Source organism: Phyllostomus hastatus, unplaced genomic scaffold (genome assembly GCF_019186645.2).
Source record: "Phyllostomus hastatus isolate PE091 unplaced genomic scaffold, TTU_PhHast_1.1 phas_scaffold_114, whole genome shotgun sequence".
Classification (NCBI taxonomy): Eukaryota; Metazoa; Chordata; class Mammalia; order Chiroptera; family Phyllostomidae; genus Phyllostomus; species Phyllostomus hastatus.
Window position 1 is genome coordinate 3,333,013 of NW_025334006.1, and position 18,295 is coordinate 3,351,307.

At 46.6% G+C, this 18,295-nt stretch overlaps 1 protein-coding gene across 2 annotated transcripts in view; it reads left to right on the top strand.

Annotated features, from left to right (window-relative positions):
- DGKI (diacylglycerol kinase iota) overlaps nucleotides 1-18,295 on the top strand; it is a 403,697-nt gene that overhangs the window by 165,572 nt on the left and 219,830 nt on the right. For both annotated transcript variants that reach the window (XM_045855648.1, XM_045855646.1), the window contains 3 exons: nucleotides 5,831-5,905; nucleotides 7,265-7,321; nucleotides 15,828-15,893. Coding sequence is in view for 1 of the 2 variants with exons in the window: in XM_045855646.1 (XP_045711602.1) it covers nucleotides 5,831-5,905; nucleotides 7,265-7,321; nucleotides 15,828-15,893 (198 nt within the window). In the remaining variant the exon portion in view is untranslated. The remainder of the gene's footprint in view (nucleotides 1-5,830; nucleotides 5,906-7,264; nucleotides 7,322-15,827; nucleotides 15,894-18,295) is intronic.

The following is an 18,295-nucleotide window of genomic DNA, read 5'->3' on the forward strand; positions in this document are numbered from 1 at the left end:
CGCTAGTTGACGTGAGCCGCCTTCCCAGCCTCCTCTTGTTCTTGCTCCTCCTCCTTCTTCTGCATATTCTGAGATACTTTTGGCGTTGTTTGGTATGCAGCGTGCCAATGGTAAGGGTGCATGTCAGAGGGACTCAGCCCTCACCAAGCGCTTGTCTGTCCAGAGGACACATGGCACCAACACGTGGCACCTTGACAAAGGAAGACCTGCTCTCCACTGTGGACCGACAGTAGTCGGGCTGAGCCCTGGGGACTTTGGCACACGGAGAGGTCTCCGTGTGGTAGAGACCCCGTGCGGAGGTCTCCGAGAGTCCCCTTGGACCACAGCCTTGGGGCACTTCTGCTCCCTGGGCTGGGATCATGAAATCTGTTGTCACCGAGAGACACACCGATGTCACGAGGAGCCATAATGGGGGTGTGCTGGAACTTCAGCTAACCGCCATCCGAAATGCCCTGTATCTGCCTGGGGAAAAGGAAAGGCAACGTGAGTGGCAATGGCGGCTGCGCCTCAGCCCCGAAGTCACATGACTGGAACTTCCAGATAACATCATTCTTTATTTTCCCTAATACCAATTTACAGATTGCATCCCAGGCTCCCCGGAGCAGCAGAGCTTGCCAAGTATGCTTGTCATTTCTTCTAATGAGGTGTTTAAATAAATCAAAGGACTCTTGTTTTCATTTGCCTTGGATTATACAGCAACAACGGTCTGGTTCCTGGGGCCCATAGAGGCAATCCCACTGAAAGGGCGCCGCATTCCCGACACTCCGAAGGCTTAGGAGGCTCCCTCTCCTCTGCCCTGCTGAGCATCCCATTCACCCGACCCTTGGAGAGGAACGAAAAAAAAAAAGGCATCCTTGTCTGTGCCCTGCTGTCCATCACCCCTACCCCTTCCCCCAAGTGCCTCTGTCGGCTGAGCGTTGTGTCCACGAGGGAGCAAGAAGCCAGGATAAGATTATTCTCACCTCACTTGCTACTTCCCCATTGCCTGATCCCCAGCCCTCCCTTAGTTTTATTCTTCAACAAGAGTCTTCTGATCTGGGAACCATGAAGGGGCTGAGAAATCACTGGGGAGAGGACAGCTTGGTAGGAGCTTGAGTTAGTAAGTCTGTCCCACCAACCTCCTCAGCCCCTGTTTTCCCAGCTTTTCTCCAGCCAGTGGTCCTCCTGGTGCATTCCCCTCGGGGCCTTCTCTCTGTCCTTCCCCATGCCAGGTTTGGTTGGGTTCCTGCCTAGAGCCCCTGGGCACTCAGCTTTCCATCACTGTGGCCTCATTATAGAAATAGGGGTGGGACTAACGGAAGACGTGACTCCTTGCATTAGTTCCGGGAGCCCGTGGTCTGGCAATTCTGGAGTGAAATGCCACAAGTCCCGAACTTGGTTCTGCCAGCAGCAGGCTCTGGCCTCTGAGGGCTAAGTATTTCCTCCTACTTCTCCACTTTGGAGCTCAGCTGTGTGCACAGGAGTGTCCTTAAGAATGCAGTAGGAGAGAGGTAGTCTGCAGACAGGATAACCTGTCCCATTTCAGGGACAAATAAGGTTTGGCATGTACCTTACTGGGTAGAGGAAAGGCCTTCTTTGTGCATGCTTCTTGGGGCCCAGCTTCAGACCACAAAGGATGCCAGTCAACTTCAGTTCCCTTGGGCTTGAGGGAGGCCCAGCTACTCTCACAGATCAGAGTTCTGTGAGTCAGGTTTCCCTTCCTTCCTTCCTTCCCTCCTTTCTCTTTTTCTATCTGTTGTATCGAGTCGCACCGACTACCAGCAAATATTCCTTGCTGCTTAGCACAAATCACATCTCTTGCTCAACCAAAGAAAAAACAGTTTTCTTGGTGGTACTGTGGATCAGGGACTTGTGACCAGAGGAAGTGGGTGGGTGTGATAGGACGAGATAGTAAACTCTTTATCAGGGACAATTACTCATTTTCTACCGTGGCTTGCCTCTGTTTTTCTTTTGTCTCTGTTTTTCTTTTGTCCCGGCCCCCAGCCCCAGCTCCGGGGTCTGAGGCTGTGACAGTCCTACTCTCGTGCTAGATATGACCTGAAGTTTGCTGAAGAACTGTTAGTGCTTTGAATGCCAGCAGTGTCCGCAGCGTGGGCAGCGTATAGGGCAGTGGAACTTGAATGTTCTCTTTTCCAGTTACCATGAGGCCTGCTGGTTGGATTACACCCACCATCCTAAAGCACGGCATCTCACCGCAGTTGTTGTTATTTAAGTGCATGTTGGCCGTGATGTGGTGGGGTATGATCTGTACTACATCCTGTGTTGTCAGTGGTCACAGGTGTGTCCTGCACCACTATGAGAAACTAATGCATCTCCTTTGACCAGATCAGGAAATCCTTAGTAAGGGCACTAAAGTCGCTTGGTATGTAGAGTAGGGAGCCTAATTGGATTTTACATTCATTGATGAAAGTGAATTATTACATTTTTATCATTTGATTTCTTAAGTGTTGTTTGGTCCCAGGTCATATTTATTGCTTTAAAAATTGTTTTTTTGCTAGATTCTATAACAACTCAGCCCCAATATGAAGAAAAATAAAATAGCAACCTACTAAATTAATTTTAATGACTTTTCTTGATTTGTCACTTTTTATAATGAAGGATTGGCTTGAATGAGAATTTTCTAAGAAAAAGTGAGTGCTTACAGTATTTACAATGACTTGATTCCTGCATTTTATCTTTGTATTTAGTTTTTTTTTAAATAACTGTATTCATTTATTTTTAGAGAGAGGGGAAGTGAGGGAGAAAGAGAGGGAGAGACACATCAATGCGAGAGAAATATTGACCGGCTACCTCTCGCAAGCCCCCATCCGGGGATCCGGCCTGCAACCCAGGCATGCGCCCTGACTGGGAATCAAATCAGCAACGCTTCAGCCTGCGGGATGACACCCCACTCTCTGAGCCTCACCAGTCAGGGTTACATTTAGTTTGAATCTTGCAAATAAAAATTGCAACACAACCAAGCACAAAAGTTCTATATGTTTTTGGGCAATTTCTGCTCAGAAGCTTATTATACAGCTACTTTGAATGACTTTGACCAATTGAAACAGTCAGAAACCACAAAGTGGGCAGGTGAGACTTCTGATCCACCGGGACAGGTTCCATCAGCTGAGGAACTGAAATCCATGGATTTCACTGCTACCAGAAAAAAAAAATAAAACCAAGGCCTTCGCTCAGAGTGCATTTACTTGATTTTGCATATGTGATTATAAACCTTAATTATGCTTCTCATATTATGAACAGCTTAGAAAGTGCCACTTAGGAATTTGAGGGCGACCAAAGACAGGCACAGTGACGCTGAAAGGATGTCTGGGGTGGCAGAAGGACAGGAAATGAAAGGGACAGGGTTCTTTCTAGTAAAATGCATCCCATTTCAGTGTCTACGAAGGAACATTCAGAGTATGGATTATTTATTCTGCCTCGAAAGGCACAGAAGCATGTAATATATTTATGAGAGTCTTTTAAAATTCAACACTGTTTAAATAAGATTAGTTTTACAACTTAAGGCACTCTACTTCAGGTATTACCATCTGTCCAACATTGCACTTGAACCCAGGGTAGTGTTACCCCTGCGATAACATGAACCCGGTAATCCTCGGACTCTCCTGGCCCAGATCCCTGTGCAAAATGTGCGCCTTGCACTCCCGGCACAGAACACAGCCAGGGTAAGAGGTTCTGTGGTTTCAGCGAGTGCCCATGGGCCTCTGAGCCTGCTCGGGGCCCTTCCCACCATCCTCCGTGACTTAACTGACGTAAGCCTCCCTGAGTCCCTGGTGCTCCAGAAAACTTGAAGCCAAGCTCAAGGTCAGGCACAGAGCTAGACCAGGGCGAGAGTTATTGGTGAGGAAGAAGGCTTTTCAGGCATCCTTAAGTCACAGCCCATCACTGGGGCCTACCGTGCTGTCTGCACTGTACCCTACCAGGGCTCTTGTGGCTATTGATCGAGTAGACTGGAATCAAATCCAGTTTCCTTAGCATCGCTGTCACTCTGATTAGCAACGTGACTCAGGTGCCCCATGCATTTACTGCAGGTGGTGCCACACAGCCATCTGCACCAGAAGACCCAGAGGAAACAGGAGAGCAACAATCATTTGCTTATGGGCACTCTGCTCGTGGACATTTGCAAGCCAGAATTTTATTATTGTTGCTGTGAGTGATGCCACTGCTGCTGCTACTGCTACTGTTATTACAACTACCATCACTACCACTTGCTCCTGTCCTCCTCTCCCCTCTTTCTTTTTAGTAGTAGAGCCAAGGCACTTTTCAGTAGTGTAGCGAGATCCTTGGGTGTTCCTTAACGTTTTTTATTTGCAAAATCAGTTGACGGCCAAACTGATTTAATGTTGGAGAATGTGTTCTTTTCCCGGGGAGAGGGACGCCAGGAGTCCCTGCGGCACCCGGAAGCAGATGCAGGGGGGCGTGTAGACTGTGCGGGCTTGGAGTTCAGTTTCTGCGGTGCAGCAATGTTCTTGGGTCCCGGGTTGGTGGCTGGTAACACTGAGGGTGACCTGTGTCGAATGAGGAGCACTGAGCGGGGATGAGGAGGTGGGGGTGCAGAGGCTACAGTTTCTTTCCTGAGACCGCCCTTTCCAAGGTGGCTCTTTGGCCCTTCCATTCTCCTTGGTGGGAGCAATCCGTATTCTGTTTCATCTCCCTGCCACAGTTGGCCCCAAAATGACACCTCAGCCAGAAAGCCACACACCAGAAACGGGGATGTTGTGGCAGCCTATACCAGTGCCGCTCTTAAGGGTAGGGATGCAGGGCCTTTCCCACTCAGAAGCCTTGATAGACTGTTTCATGGACGGGCTTTGCTGCAGCAAATTGCTTTCAGTGCTCAGACCCCAGATTATTTATGCAGAGCCACCTTCTCACGCCTGCTCTGCGGAGGGGCGTGAGCACTCCCAGCTTAGACTTTACACTGGCAGGGAGGGGTCAGAGCCCACCCATTTCTCCCCCTCTCCCCGCTTGTTTTCACTGTCAGGGAAAAGGTACGCCTCCAGGAGTATTTTTATTGTGGATTTAAACTGGTGTGGCCTGCCAGGCCAAACCGTGTAATGCTTATGAGCCTGAGCCCTGGAGTCAGATGGCCTGGCTCTGTGGACCCTGACTATGTGGCCCGAGGCATATCCCTCACGGGGTCTCAGTGTTCTCATCTGTAAAACGGGAGTAAGAATAGTCCCTATTTCTCAGGGCCGTGAGGGTTAAATCAGTGACTATTTGGGAAGTGCGTGCAGGGACCCACGGCAGACAGCACGTGCTAAGCCACGTTAGCTGCGGTTGCTGGGTGTAAGAGTTAGCCTTGTCTTCTTGCTGTCTTGAAGATTTGGGCAGAAACCCAAGTCGCTTCGTATAGACTGGTGCCTGGGACAGGAGCCTAAACTGATGGACCCCTTGAAAGGCAGACTCTTTGGCAGCAGGGGAAGAATGCTTGTTTTGAAATTATGCCTAACTTTAAATGTGGGTTGGCCTTGCCCCTTAAGTATTAAAGTTAAAAAAAAAGGATAATAATGCCTACATTTTTAGGATATGAAGCTTAGAATAAAGAGCCTGGTTTATATTATACACTCACTATATAGCTGGTAGTCTAATTATTATGTTTTAAAGAGAAGATCTAGGCCGCCCTAAGTCATGGGGTTGTGGAGCTACTTGGTGAGTCGGCATTGCTGTTGAAGTTTATCGTGTTACTGAATGGTTAAGATTAAAATTTACATTTGTTTCCTAATATAAACAGTTGCAACGGTTGCTGTATTTACACATACTCTATTTACTACCGAGGGCTTCTCTAGAACAGAATGTTAACATTTCTTTTTGTATTTTCAATTGAATGTTGTAGAAGTCGGCCCTGAGGAGGAAGTGCGCGGTCTGTAAGATCGTCGTCCACACCGCCTGCATCGAGCAGCTAGAAAAGGTGAGACAGCGCCACCTGCTGCAAATTTTGCTACCTTGCAAGTGTTTGGACTTCCCAAGACCAGGTGTCAATTTCTATTTCCAACTTCTTGAAAACAGTGCCCTGTGGAAAAACGGGAAGTCCAACATTATTACCAGATCAGTAATGGAGAGACAGTGCCTGAGGTTCACGCATTCTGTTGTGTGCTGATGTCTCATTTGATATCACGTAACCCTGGCTCTCGGAAGAAGGAACGATGAAATTAGAGAAAAAGCCGTGTACGCACTAATTTTCTTCACAACAGCGAGGGTTGTTATTCAGTCATAGACTTTCCCACGAGATGTTTTCTCTTAAAGAAAAAAATTCCATAGGTTTTTTTTGAAATTATTAAGCTGTGTCTGACCACTGTGAGTTTACCTCTTCCAAGAGTGGCTGCAAGGGAGTGAGCCAGGCCAGGGGCAGCTCTGGGGTGCTGCTCACCCAGCGCTCTCCTGCGGTGGGGCTGGGAGGGACAGCCGGGGACGGCTGGGTCTTTCCTCCCGGATCACCATCAGCGAACCAGTGGTGCCTGCCCAGCCCCTTTATCTGTCCTCTGGGGAGCAGGGAGAGGGAGAGGTTCCCCTAGAGAGCTGCCTGCTGTCCTCTCTCCTCTCTGGCTTCCTTCTCCCGTCCCACATGTGAGTCTCTGTGCATTACCTATGTTCCTGAGCTGCCGTGGGTAAAGGTGTTGGATTATGTTAGTCTGCCGCTACATTCATTGAGCTTTACGGCCACATGACCAATGGTCTCCAGTTGTGGGAATGACGGCTCAATATGTCATCTCCTCTCCCAACCCCATCTACCCTTCCCCTTCATTTCTACACTCCTTTCAGCCAACCATGTAGCTAAAGGAGATGGAAATGACCGGGAGACCTCCCTGTCTGAAAGAAAGGCAGCACCGAATACTCACATACACAATAATTGGTGTGTGTGTGTGTGTGAATTGTTATCATCGTATTGAAAATTTCCCAAGTTTATATTTTCCCTCTTTTAAAATCTGAAATGTAGATGGGTGATTTCAGCTGCCTTACACTTTTCCCTTGACTCTGTATTGTCTCTGTTTATCACATTTATGGTCTAAGAGCATTGTTGTTTAAAGATACTTGGATCCTGTCAATAAAATTGAGGAAACATGGATGGGAGGTATAGAATCACTTGGGATTTCTGTAGATTATTAAGGTGATGATTTCAAAAGACTAAGAATAGTGGTACACTTTGTTCCTCCTTCTTCGGGGGTTTTGTTTTGTAGTCTCAATGTCTGTCACTGTTGGTTTATTTAGGTAACTCATTCCAATCTGATGCTTATCCCTAATATGACACACTTTTCTTTTTAAATGACAGATTAATTTCAGATGTAAACCAACATTTCGAGAAGGGGGCTCGAGATCGCCAAGAGAAGTGAGTATTTCGGAGCGCAAGTAGCAGAGTGTTGCAGAACTGCAGAGCTCTGTTTCCGATGCCGGCTTTGATTTCCCACTGATTCACAGGGGTTGTCCCTATTCACAAAGAATAAAGTTCAGCTGCCTCTGTTTCACATCAGCTTTTTCTTAATAAACCAACAAATGTGGTCAATAAGATCTCCAAGTCTTTTCAGGGTGTGTATCCCGCCCTTCATTCTCCCTGCAGAACGTACAGGAAGCTAAGGTCTCAGAGTGCAGCTGAGGGCGGGGGTGGGGGCAGTGGTGGAACTGAGGAGGTGAGAAACCAATGGCATTTTATCGTCCTGAGGCCCATTTTAACTCAAGTTTTCAGTTTAGAGTGGGAGGGAGCTACTCAGGGGCAGCATAGTTACTGAGAATTCTGTGAACAGTGGAGTCAGACAGTCTAGTTTTAAAATCAGCCTTGATGCAGTGTGATTTGGGGCATCTCACCTAATTTCTCTTAATATTTTCATCTGTCAAATAAGGGGAGAGAGAGAGAGGAAGGTAGGTAGGTAGATAGCTAGATAGCTAGATAGATAGACAGATGATAGATAGATGGAATAAACTGCATCCAGGGCGTAGGCCCTGACCTTGCATTCTGGCGGTGGAGACAGCAGGTTCACAGGAAACCACAGAGAAGAGCAGTGCTGCTGTTTTAGTGGTGCACAGAGGCGAGGGCAGGGCGGGGCGGGGGCTGCATTCCTGTGTTTGTCCAGCTTTCACTCAGATGGCAGTGTGTACAGTCAGAGGAGACGAGGATGTTGGTAGAGGTCGTCCGCCCTCCTCTGTTACCCCTATAGTGTAGCTCCGGGCCCAAAATGGTACTCCCCCGTTGGCCAGATGAGCCTGCACGGACCAGAATCCGTCCTCAGAACAGGACTAGCTGCCCAGCCGTTACCATCTCACCTGGTGCTCTCCGCAAGAGGAAGCGTGGTGAATAGACTTTTTGGAAAGTATACTTTCTCCAGCCCACTGAATTTACTTTTAGTTTTGCGTATATATTGATCCCCCTTGGAAACCTTCCTGGCCAGTGCACTTTTCCAACTAGCTCTGTGTAGTGAGGAATAAAAGAGAGAGGGAGAGGTTAGAGAAAGGGCTTCCTGGAAGAGGTGGCAGCTAAACTGAGACTCCAGGGAGTGGTCTAAGTGGAGGTGGGGGTAGTTAGGAGGTGAGTGAGCACCTTCTGTGCGCGTAAGAATGTGAGTGAGAGGGAGCATAGCAAGGAAGACACGAGATCCCAGAGATAAGCAGGACTAGATTCTGAGGTTCTCGTCGGCCATGCTGCCAGTTGAGCATCTTATCGTCACAGTCACTGGGGGAGGGAGGGAGGCATGAATCTATTTTAAGCAGAATATATATGATTCTGGCTACTGTTCGGAGGGAATACCATTGAGTTCAAGAGTAGCAATATTGATTGAGCGCAGGCTGCAAACCAAAACATTGCAGGTTCAATTCCCAGTCAGGGCACATGCCTGGGTTGCAGGCCATGGCCCCCAGCAACCGCACATTGATATTTCCCTCTCTCTCTCCCTCCTTCCCTCTCTAAGAATAAATAAATAAAATCTTAAAAAAAAGAGTAGCAATATTGAAGATATGGAGGAAATTTCAGGGGCTATTTTAGTAATCTAGGCAAGAAATAATGGGGATCTGAGCTAATAGGAATATTGGAATTAAACAAAATTGGTAACTATGAATTTGAAGGACACAATATTGACACGGTGTAGTGAACCGTTGGATTAAAGACAGAGGAGTCCAGAATAAAGCAGGATTGTGTTCTGGACAAACCCAATTAGATGTGGGAGCATGAATTGATTTGCGGATGGGGTGGGCACGTGACAAGCTTAGTTGTAGAGCTCTTACATTCGGGGTGTTCATGAGGCCCCCAGCTGGAAATGCCCCATCAAAAGCTAAGTAGGAAGTGAGTTTGGAGCTTGTGGGGGAGATTGGGCTACCGGCGAGACACTTGTGAAATGTCAGCATGGATAGGCAGTAGTAATTAAAGCTATGAGGCCAGGTGAAGGGGTAAAACAGGAAGAGGAGATGTCTGAGTAGATAAAGATAACTGATGTTTTTAGTGATGCTCATGAAAAAAATCACGAAAATGAACGATCTGGTTGCTCCTAATACAAGAAGACCGGGAGAAGACACGAAGGGAGAACAGGTGGGAGCGGAGGTTGCGGAGAGAGGAAAGGCAGTGGCTCCCATCCGCTGTCCTCTCCCACGGTTGCCCGTTATGTCAGCAATAGGAAGGCCACGGGTCATTCGCAGGGTGAGGAAAGTGTGGGAAGATGTTGGTGTCGTGTCTCCGGAGTGCACCATAGCACGGACCAGGAGTTGACTCGGTGACAGCTCCAATGAGGGAGAAATTTCCTGGAGGACAACAGAAGGAAGAGTTTTGTGTTCTTGAGGTGGAGTTTAGGAGTCACCGACCAGGGCATCCGTATGTTCCCCTTTAGCTCCGTGTTCTGGAACCTCTCTCTCTCTTTCTGCATGGAACGTTATTATCGTATGTGCTGTTTTCTAGTGCTGCAAGTATTTTTGGCTCGTTCATTCATTTTTTTGTTTTCACTAACTGTGTCACTTCTTATCTACGAAGTGAGACCCTCCGTGAATGTTTTGGAAACCTTCCCTTGCCTTCTTCGCAAGGACTTGATGTTGACTCCTTTCCTACATTTTCACCCCTTCTTCTAGATTATTTTCATCAGCATAAATGTGCTCTAATAGCTCCTGTCTGTAAAAAATGACAAATGAGAATATTCTTGAACCACCAGCTGTATCTTAACTGCGGCTCTGATTCTTAGTTTTGTGTTCACGCTAAATAAACTTCCAGAAAGTGTATTATGTATAAACAGTATGTCCCCTCGTCATTTTAACCTGTTCTGATCTGGGTTTCACTCTCTCCATTCACTGAAATTGCTTTTTTGATGGTGCCAATATTTCTCTGATGCCAAATCCATAAGATGTTTTTCTCTCCCCCCCCCTTTTTCTTTGTTATTCAATCTTTCAAATGCATTCAAAGTGTTCTATGTTCCCTTCTTTTGGAATGCTCTCCTGTCTTGCCGTCTTTCCTGCTGGTCCTCTGCTTCACCAGGTAGTGCTTCCCCCTGTCTTGTGTTGCTCATTCCCCACCCCACGCCAGATTTCTGCGTATTCCTCCACGGCTGATATTTGGCTGTGTTTTCTCTCTGCCCACTCTTGTTGGAAGAGCTCATCCAAGCTCATGGCTTTAAATATCATGTCTGGGCTGACAATTCCTGGCTTTACAAGTCTACTCCACACGTCTTCTTGAAGTTCCATTTGACATGCCCATTGAATGTAACACAATCCTCTCAAATGTGATGCCTTCAAAACTAAGTTTGCCCTGACTGGTGTGGCTCAGTGGGTTGGGTGTCATCTTGCCAAGTGAAAGGTTGCTAGCTCATTTCCTGGTCAGGGCACCTGCCTGGGTTGCAGGTTCAGCCCCTGGTTGGGGCAGGTCCGGGAGGCAACCGATGGATGTTTCTCTCTTGTGTTGGTGTTTCTCCTCCTCTCTTTCTCCCCCCATTTCCCTCTCTCTAAAAATAAATAAATAAAATCTTGAAAAATAACCCTAAGCTCATTTCCATCTTCCTAAAAATGATTTTATTTTGTGTCTCAGAAAATGAGATGGCTATCGATCCAGTGGTTCAATCGAGAAAACTGGTTACATTGATTCCTTCTTCATGTACTCACCACATCTAATTCATTTGCCAGCCCTATCAATTTTATTTGTAAAGTATATTTCGAACCATCTCTTTTCTCCATTTGTATTGCTTGTGCACTAGATGAAGACACCATGATATCTCACTTTCGATCACTGCAGTAGCTTCTCTGTAATTCCTTAATTTTGTCCTTCAGTCTACCATGATTTAAGAGAGTGATCACTTCAAGTGAAAATTGGCTTCTGTCATTTTCCAGCCTAACCCTCTCCGCTGGTTTCTGTAGCACTCTGAGCCAAACCGAACCCCTGGCCTCGGCGTGAAGAGTTCTGCACAGTCTGGCCCCAGCCTGCCCCTCCATGCCCACCCACCCACCACGTGGACCCCCTTTGAGTTCTTGAGGCACACGGCGTGCTGTTCCCCACCTTCAGAATCCGGTGTGTGTTCCGGCGCTGTACCGGAAACCTCTGTGCATGGGTAGCTGTTTCTTACAGTTAGGCCTCAGCTCGCATGTCATCTCCTCAGAGGTCTTCCTTAATGACAAAGGTCACACATGGTTCTTTCTCAGAACACCTTGTCCTGCCCTGTTCAGAGCACTTTATATGTCATCGTTATTTAATGTGTTACTCATTTTCTTGCTTGCTGTCATTCTTCAGTAGCATAAGTTCCGGGAGGTCACTCCTGGTCTGTGTCCTGAACTCACTGCGCCAGGACGTGGAAGATGTGATCCACAAGTGTCTGTTGACTGAGTGCGTTTATGAAGGTGTCCGTTTCTCCAAAAATGGTCAGAAGCTCTTGGTCTAAGAGGACAATGTGAAGATGGAACTTATGATAGACTATGATGACCCATTTGCGGTTCTTTCTTAAGAGACCTTAGGTAGTTAAATCAGGGTAAATGAAAGAACAGTCACTTTAGAATTTATCTGACCTGGGCTCCAGTGACACCTCTGCTTCTTTTGCACTCTGTGGAGTCTTGATCCACAGCAGGGATCTAGAGCAGGGCTCCAGAGCAGGGATCCAGAGCAGGGATGCAGAGCAGGGCTCTAGAGCAAGGATCCAGAGCAGGGATGCAGAGCACGGATTAACGATCACTATACCCTGCACTTGCGGAGGAGTATCTGACATGGAAGTTTTTTCATGAATTTTGGTTGGATACCACTTCTCAGTAGAATTTTTGTGGAACTCAGTCTTCTTAGACATAAGCTATATGGATTGAGTTATATAATTTTAGGATCCTTTCAAGTGTTCTATGAATAATATTATGCATTGAACTGGCTGTTCGAAAATAATAGAGTGATTGTATTATGCGTTTCTCTTAACAATACTGAATATTAGCCCTGAAATATTGTGTCACTGAGATTTTAACACCCCTGAGTAATAGCCCTTTCTTTACAGTATTTAAAGACAGTATATGAATAATTCAGAGTTATTGATAAACAATATGATTATATGGTGTCAGAAGCCTTACTCAGCTATCTTAATAAGTGTATCAGCACTCATATTTGCATCATAAGAATCCTGAGTCTAATTTCAGTTTGACAATTTAGGAGATGTAAATAACTATCAAAAGGGGGTAGTGTGGAAATTAAAGTTCTTGGGAAATAAGGATTAGAAAACAGCAGTGATTCTATAGGTCTTTTTTCCTAATTGATAAAGGCACTTGATGACCCTTCAAAATGGCAATTACATGATCTAATGGCCAAAGAAATTAGGTTGAGAATCCCATTCAATTCAAACCATATTCATTAGATGTTTACTTTGCTCAAACTATGTTTAATTGGTGGAAGAAATTATATTAAGCCTAAGGAGATCTCTGAACAGAAGGTTGTTGACACCTCAAATTGCAGACCTGTAGGTTGGGGGCAGTTGCTCATTCTCTTCTATAGTGTATACAGTGTGTTGTACTGCATATATTTAGTATAATAACTGGTATTTTCCCCTTCAGTGCTTTTGTTCAAGTTACTTTATCTTCTTGTGGCTTAGTTTTTTTAGTTTCCTACCTATTTCCTAGGAAAGATGATATTAAAAATATTTAACCACTTGCAGCCATATATATTAATATGTAAATAATTTCTAATGTTGTTTTCCTTAAATAAGCTAAATTACGTGGTGTTATAGATCTGCTTACCAAACACTATGTATTTTCACAAAGATGATGTCAGTCTTCTAATTTCCAAGTAATTGTTGACTTGCGGCCATTGTTGGTTTGGTCTTTCCATCTCAGCTGCCGGCAGCTACATAGTCCCATGAGTTCGCCCTGGTTCCACGTGGGTAGCTGTCAAGTTCTTCCAACGTTTCTCCCTCAAGTAGTCATGCGGTGACTTATAATGCCAACAAGTACAGAATTTCTCTTGCCATCAACAATATTGTTCATTCTCCCTAGTTCTTGCTAAACTAACGGCAATTATAATGATTTTTCATCCCCCTTGTAACACTGCCTGACACTTATTCCACTACCGACTGTCCCCGAAGTCATTTACCGAAGGAGCGCGAACCCGATCTTCCCGAGCAGAGCAGAGGCGCAGGGACACGGTGTTTGAGAGCAGCCGCCTGGGACCGAATCCTCGCTCTGAGCCTCACGCTTTAAGTAACTGCTCTGAGCTCTAGTGTCCTCATCTGTAAGGTGGCGATGACAAGGATCATCCAGATAAAGCCCTCTGACCACGTGCCCTCCAAGAGTGAGGATTAGGATGGGGTACAAATGGCAGCTGGCCCGTGCCTCCCTCCCAGCCTTTACTCTCAAACAGGCAGTGGCTACAGTTCTTCTCGCTGAAGCCGGCGGGAGGCGGAAGAGGCATGTGTCACTTGTGACGCAGAGGTGGGGAGGTCAGGACTTGTGTCCCTGTGCCGTGTGTGGGAACTGGTGACTGGGCAGGTTCCTGGACCTGCTGCCGCTGCCCTGAGAGCCAGGGCACCCAGAGTTGTCCATATTTTGCTTAGGAAAACACTGTCTATGTTGATATGGAAGCTTGCACAGGCAACCACATCAGTTGGGCACAGCCCAGACTTCTGAGTTTGCTGGGGGAATCCAATGGCATTGCCCAGGCAACGTGATTTGTTTTCAAAGGAGAGCTCGTTGGGAACGAAGCCTGGAGAGCTGCTGTGCAAAACATTAGTGTTTCTGTTACTTAATAATGAGGCCGTGGATTTGGTCTGCAGTGTTGAGGGGGCAGTGGTGGGGTTCAGGAGGCACCAGGGCATGCAAGGGGCACTATGTTGTAATCTACCCACCAATAGGAATACTTCAGTACTTAACAGCTCGTAGGACTGGACTGGTAGCTACCAAATAAACACCACCTCTGCTGTCTTGATGAAAATGAGAAGAATTATCACATGTGAAACATTTTAAAGAGTACTTGGCACACAGGGCTCAACAAATGTTAGCTATTATTATTATTGGCTCCCTTCTGAGAATATCTCTCTCTATATGAATTATGTTTGTGTTTTATTAAACTGCCGCTGTGGGAAAAGCAAGACAAAAATTAGACTAATTAGTGAGACCATTATTGCTTCTTTTTTCCTTATTGTAGTTAAAAGCCTCCAGGATCTTTGTTTGGTTTTGATTTAAATTGATTTGACATTATATAGAGAAATAGAGGTGGCATTTTGGAATTGATAATGTTTATGCCTGTTAGGGTATTTTTGTCACTCTGACTTTAATGCCTTGTTATGATGATTTTTTTCCTCAACACGGATCTGTTGGCTACGTTCCTCTGTACTTAGAACAGTGCTTGGCAAACAGTAGGTGTTTAGTATTTGTCAAGTGACGGAAAGTATTTAAAAAGGCCTTTTAAAGGGAAGGCAGAGGTGACTCGACAATCAGCAGATGTGTTAATCTCAGGTGAAGTGTCCTTTCTCAGGAAAGGGCAGGGGAGAAAACGTGAGCAGGTATTTTAGGTGTATTGGCCTGGGAGGAATGAAATTATATATAGGTTATTAGGGTTTCCCTGCACCACGCGTTAGGCCTGCGGCCAACTTTCCGATGACGGACCTTTCCCCAGAGCAGTGCTGGAGGGCACCTTGACCCCCTCTCTGCCCCAGGACTGATGGTCTGTTTGGGGCGAAGGGACTTTCTGAGTTTCCGGTAGCTCAAGACAAGAATAGACCGTGAAAGCTGATCTAGTTCAGAGCACTCAAGGGCACATAGTGCTCTGTGTCATTGCAAAAACCTCACGACACGCCCGTGTGTCTTGTCCTTCTCATCGCTTGCCTTCACCTTTTCTCTTCCTTCACTTGCCCTGGCATCAAATTCTCACCATCTCTGTCCTTAATCGGGGGATCGACTGCGGTCTGAGACTTGAATTTTTTTAAGTGCTTTCTAGCTCAGATGTTTAGCATGGTGCCTCCCTGGCCTATAAAGAAATACTAAAATACTAATTTATTTGTTAAAATACATATATATTGGACATTGTGGTTTCTGCTTCTCTCCCTCACGTTTTCCCTCCTGTGAGGACCTTTCTTTGACCCGCCTCATTGCCTCCCCGCTGGAGGCCCCTGAGATGCTCACAGCTCTGCGCAGGGTCTTCCTAGGAGGCCAGCAGAGAAGCAGCAGCCCGCTGTGGCCATGGTCCCTGGGGCGACCCGGAGGACGGACGGGATGACCGGCTGCGGATGGAGACTCAGCTTCGCTTCTCTAAGTGGCTTCACGTTTATGGTTAAATCAGTCACACGTGCCCGTGTTCGGCTTGTGTCACTGTGCTCGTAGATGATGGTTTATGAAAGCTACAGTCTTAACATGAGAAGAAACACAACCACTATTGCAACCTGCAGATTTAAATAGATTAATTTTATTTTGTTTTTCCACAGAACTTTGTGCGTCACCACTGGGTGCACAGGCGTCGGCAGGAGGGAAAATGTAAGCAGTGCGGGAAGGTAAGGGGCCCGGCACCCACGGCGCGGCGCTGCGGGAGGCTCCCCGGCTTTGCAAGCGCCCGAGCTAGAGGAGTCCCGCTGCCCGAATCCTGTGCTCTGTACGTCACTGCCTTTCCGAACGGCCTCCTTTCTCTAAGACCTCTTTCCCGAAGGGCTGTTTCAGAATTCACTGCAAGAGACAAGGGGTCTTAATGGTCTTAATAGGAGGACTTAGCACATTTTAAGAGAGATGGATACATTTTTGTGGTGGGTTTCATTGTTGATAGTTTCAAAAGCAACTCTTCCTAAGTTGTTAACACGCCCTGGTGAGGACTACTGGCCCACCATACTTCTTTGGTCAGCGACAGAAAATCGCTGGTTGTTGAATAACACTGCTTTCGTTGACATATTGTTGTGGTTGAGCAGAAGCACAGCACAGAATGTGCAGGAAACGTGTGGCTTCCTTAGGATATTATCCAGGTCCTGGAAACAGATGCCCTTCTCACACGCGGTTATTTATGTCTCCTGTCTCCCGTAGTGTGACTGGCGTGCTGTAGAACACCGTGGATTCTACGTGATATCGATCCCAACAGATCTGGGCTAGGGATTTTTTTTCAACATATAAAGATACATTTTAGGAATGAAAGATCCCTCTGGGAAGGTTAAAATTCTGGTAAATCATGCTACAAAGATATTTTTTTCCAAGCGATATCAGCAGTGAGCTGGACTCAGTAAAGCCGCATTTTGATTTGATAGAGAGCAATATAGTTTGGGAAACTTTATCCCTCATCAATGCACAATTCTTAATTCATTTCTTTATTCGTGTGACCCGTTTGGGTCAAGTGCTATGGTGAGCTGACCAGTGTGACATTTTTTCTACAGTAGAGAGATTCAAGGAACTGTTGGCCGCCTGATGTGGGGGTGTCGAGAGTGAGTGAGACTTGGAAACAGTCTCATTCGTTTTGCCATTTGCACAGTGTTTGGAAGAAAATATGGTGCTGTAGCCGCTGGTTCCCAAGTTCTACTGTGGAAGGCGGCCCTCCCTGTAACCAGTGTTATCTTCTCCACTTCAGCACGGCGACTCCCTGCTGGCTCCTGTCTAGCCTGTAAAGACAACAGAGGACCTAGGGGGAGGTCCTCTGACAGTTGGGGGAGGGGAAGAGAAGATGAGAGGGAAGGGGGAGTAGAGTGACCCCCACCAGCCATTTTGCACGGCTGTGGGAAAGGAGGTCGGCCCTGCACCCTCGTGGACCTGTGTTCCCCGGGGCCACCCACCCCTTTTCCTTTCGGTGTTGCCTTGCAGGTTGTGGGTTTGCTTGGACTCAGTGATTGTTCACAATCTACAAGTTTCCCACAAAAGCGTGTGTGCGTGTGTGTGTGTAAACGAGAGAAGAAACAGACGGGCACAGCCCATTTGGAGACGGGAGATGGGAAGAGCTGGAAGGGTGTGGATGAGCAGGTCCCACACTTCAGCCTAGTGCCTGCCCCCCGCCCCCAGCAGACGTCAGGCTGTGGTAGAGGTGGAGGAACGTTACTGAAACAAAGTCCATAAACATCCCATATTTGGTGATGAGTCTTCCCCAGTGTCACAGTGCACTCCCTTTTCTGGCTTTGTCGTCTGTGGCGCGGTCAGCCAAGTGGGAGGGTTGGACTCGCTGGACTCTGAGTTGCTGCGACCGTGACTTTCCTGCCTGGTGTTCTCGGGCAGCCACCTTGGCCTCTTGGAGTGTTCTGGCCTCTCGTGGGGCAGCCCGTGGCCCCAACTCCTCACACCATGTTCCTGTAATATACTGGGTTGGCCAAAAAGTTCGTTTAGTTTTTTCCATAAGATCACTCTGGTAGCGTTTAAGCATCTTCAACTTCATTTGAAACAGTTTTCTTAGATTGTACTGTGACAGCTGTCATGTCAGTGTGCATTTTAAAAAAAAACTTCTCAAAATTGTTGAATTTGGGGGTAGCCATTTTAATATTGATGATGGAAGACAATACACAGCATTTTGGGCATATTATGCTGTATTATTTCAAGAAAGGTAAAAATGCAAGAAAAGATCTGTGCAGTGTATGGAGAAGGTGCCGTGACTGATCAAATGTGTCAAAAGTGGTTTGTGGAGGTTCGTGCTGGAGATTTCTCACTGGATGAAGCTCCACAGTTGGGTGGACCGCTTGAAGTTGACAGCGATCAAATTGAACCGTTAATTGAGAGCAATCAATGTTATACCACGTGGGAAAGAGCCGATATACTCAAACTATCTAAATCAATAAAGTTATTGGTGAAAATGAAAAAATGTGTCTTTTATTTGTATAGAAAAAACTAACGGACTTCTTGGCCAACCCAATAGTACTATTATATTCATCTCCTGTGTCTCTAATCCAGCTGCTCATGAATTCCCAGAGACTCGGCAGTTGGGACACGGGGTTGTCTT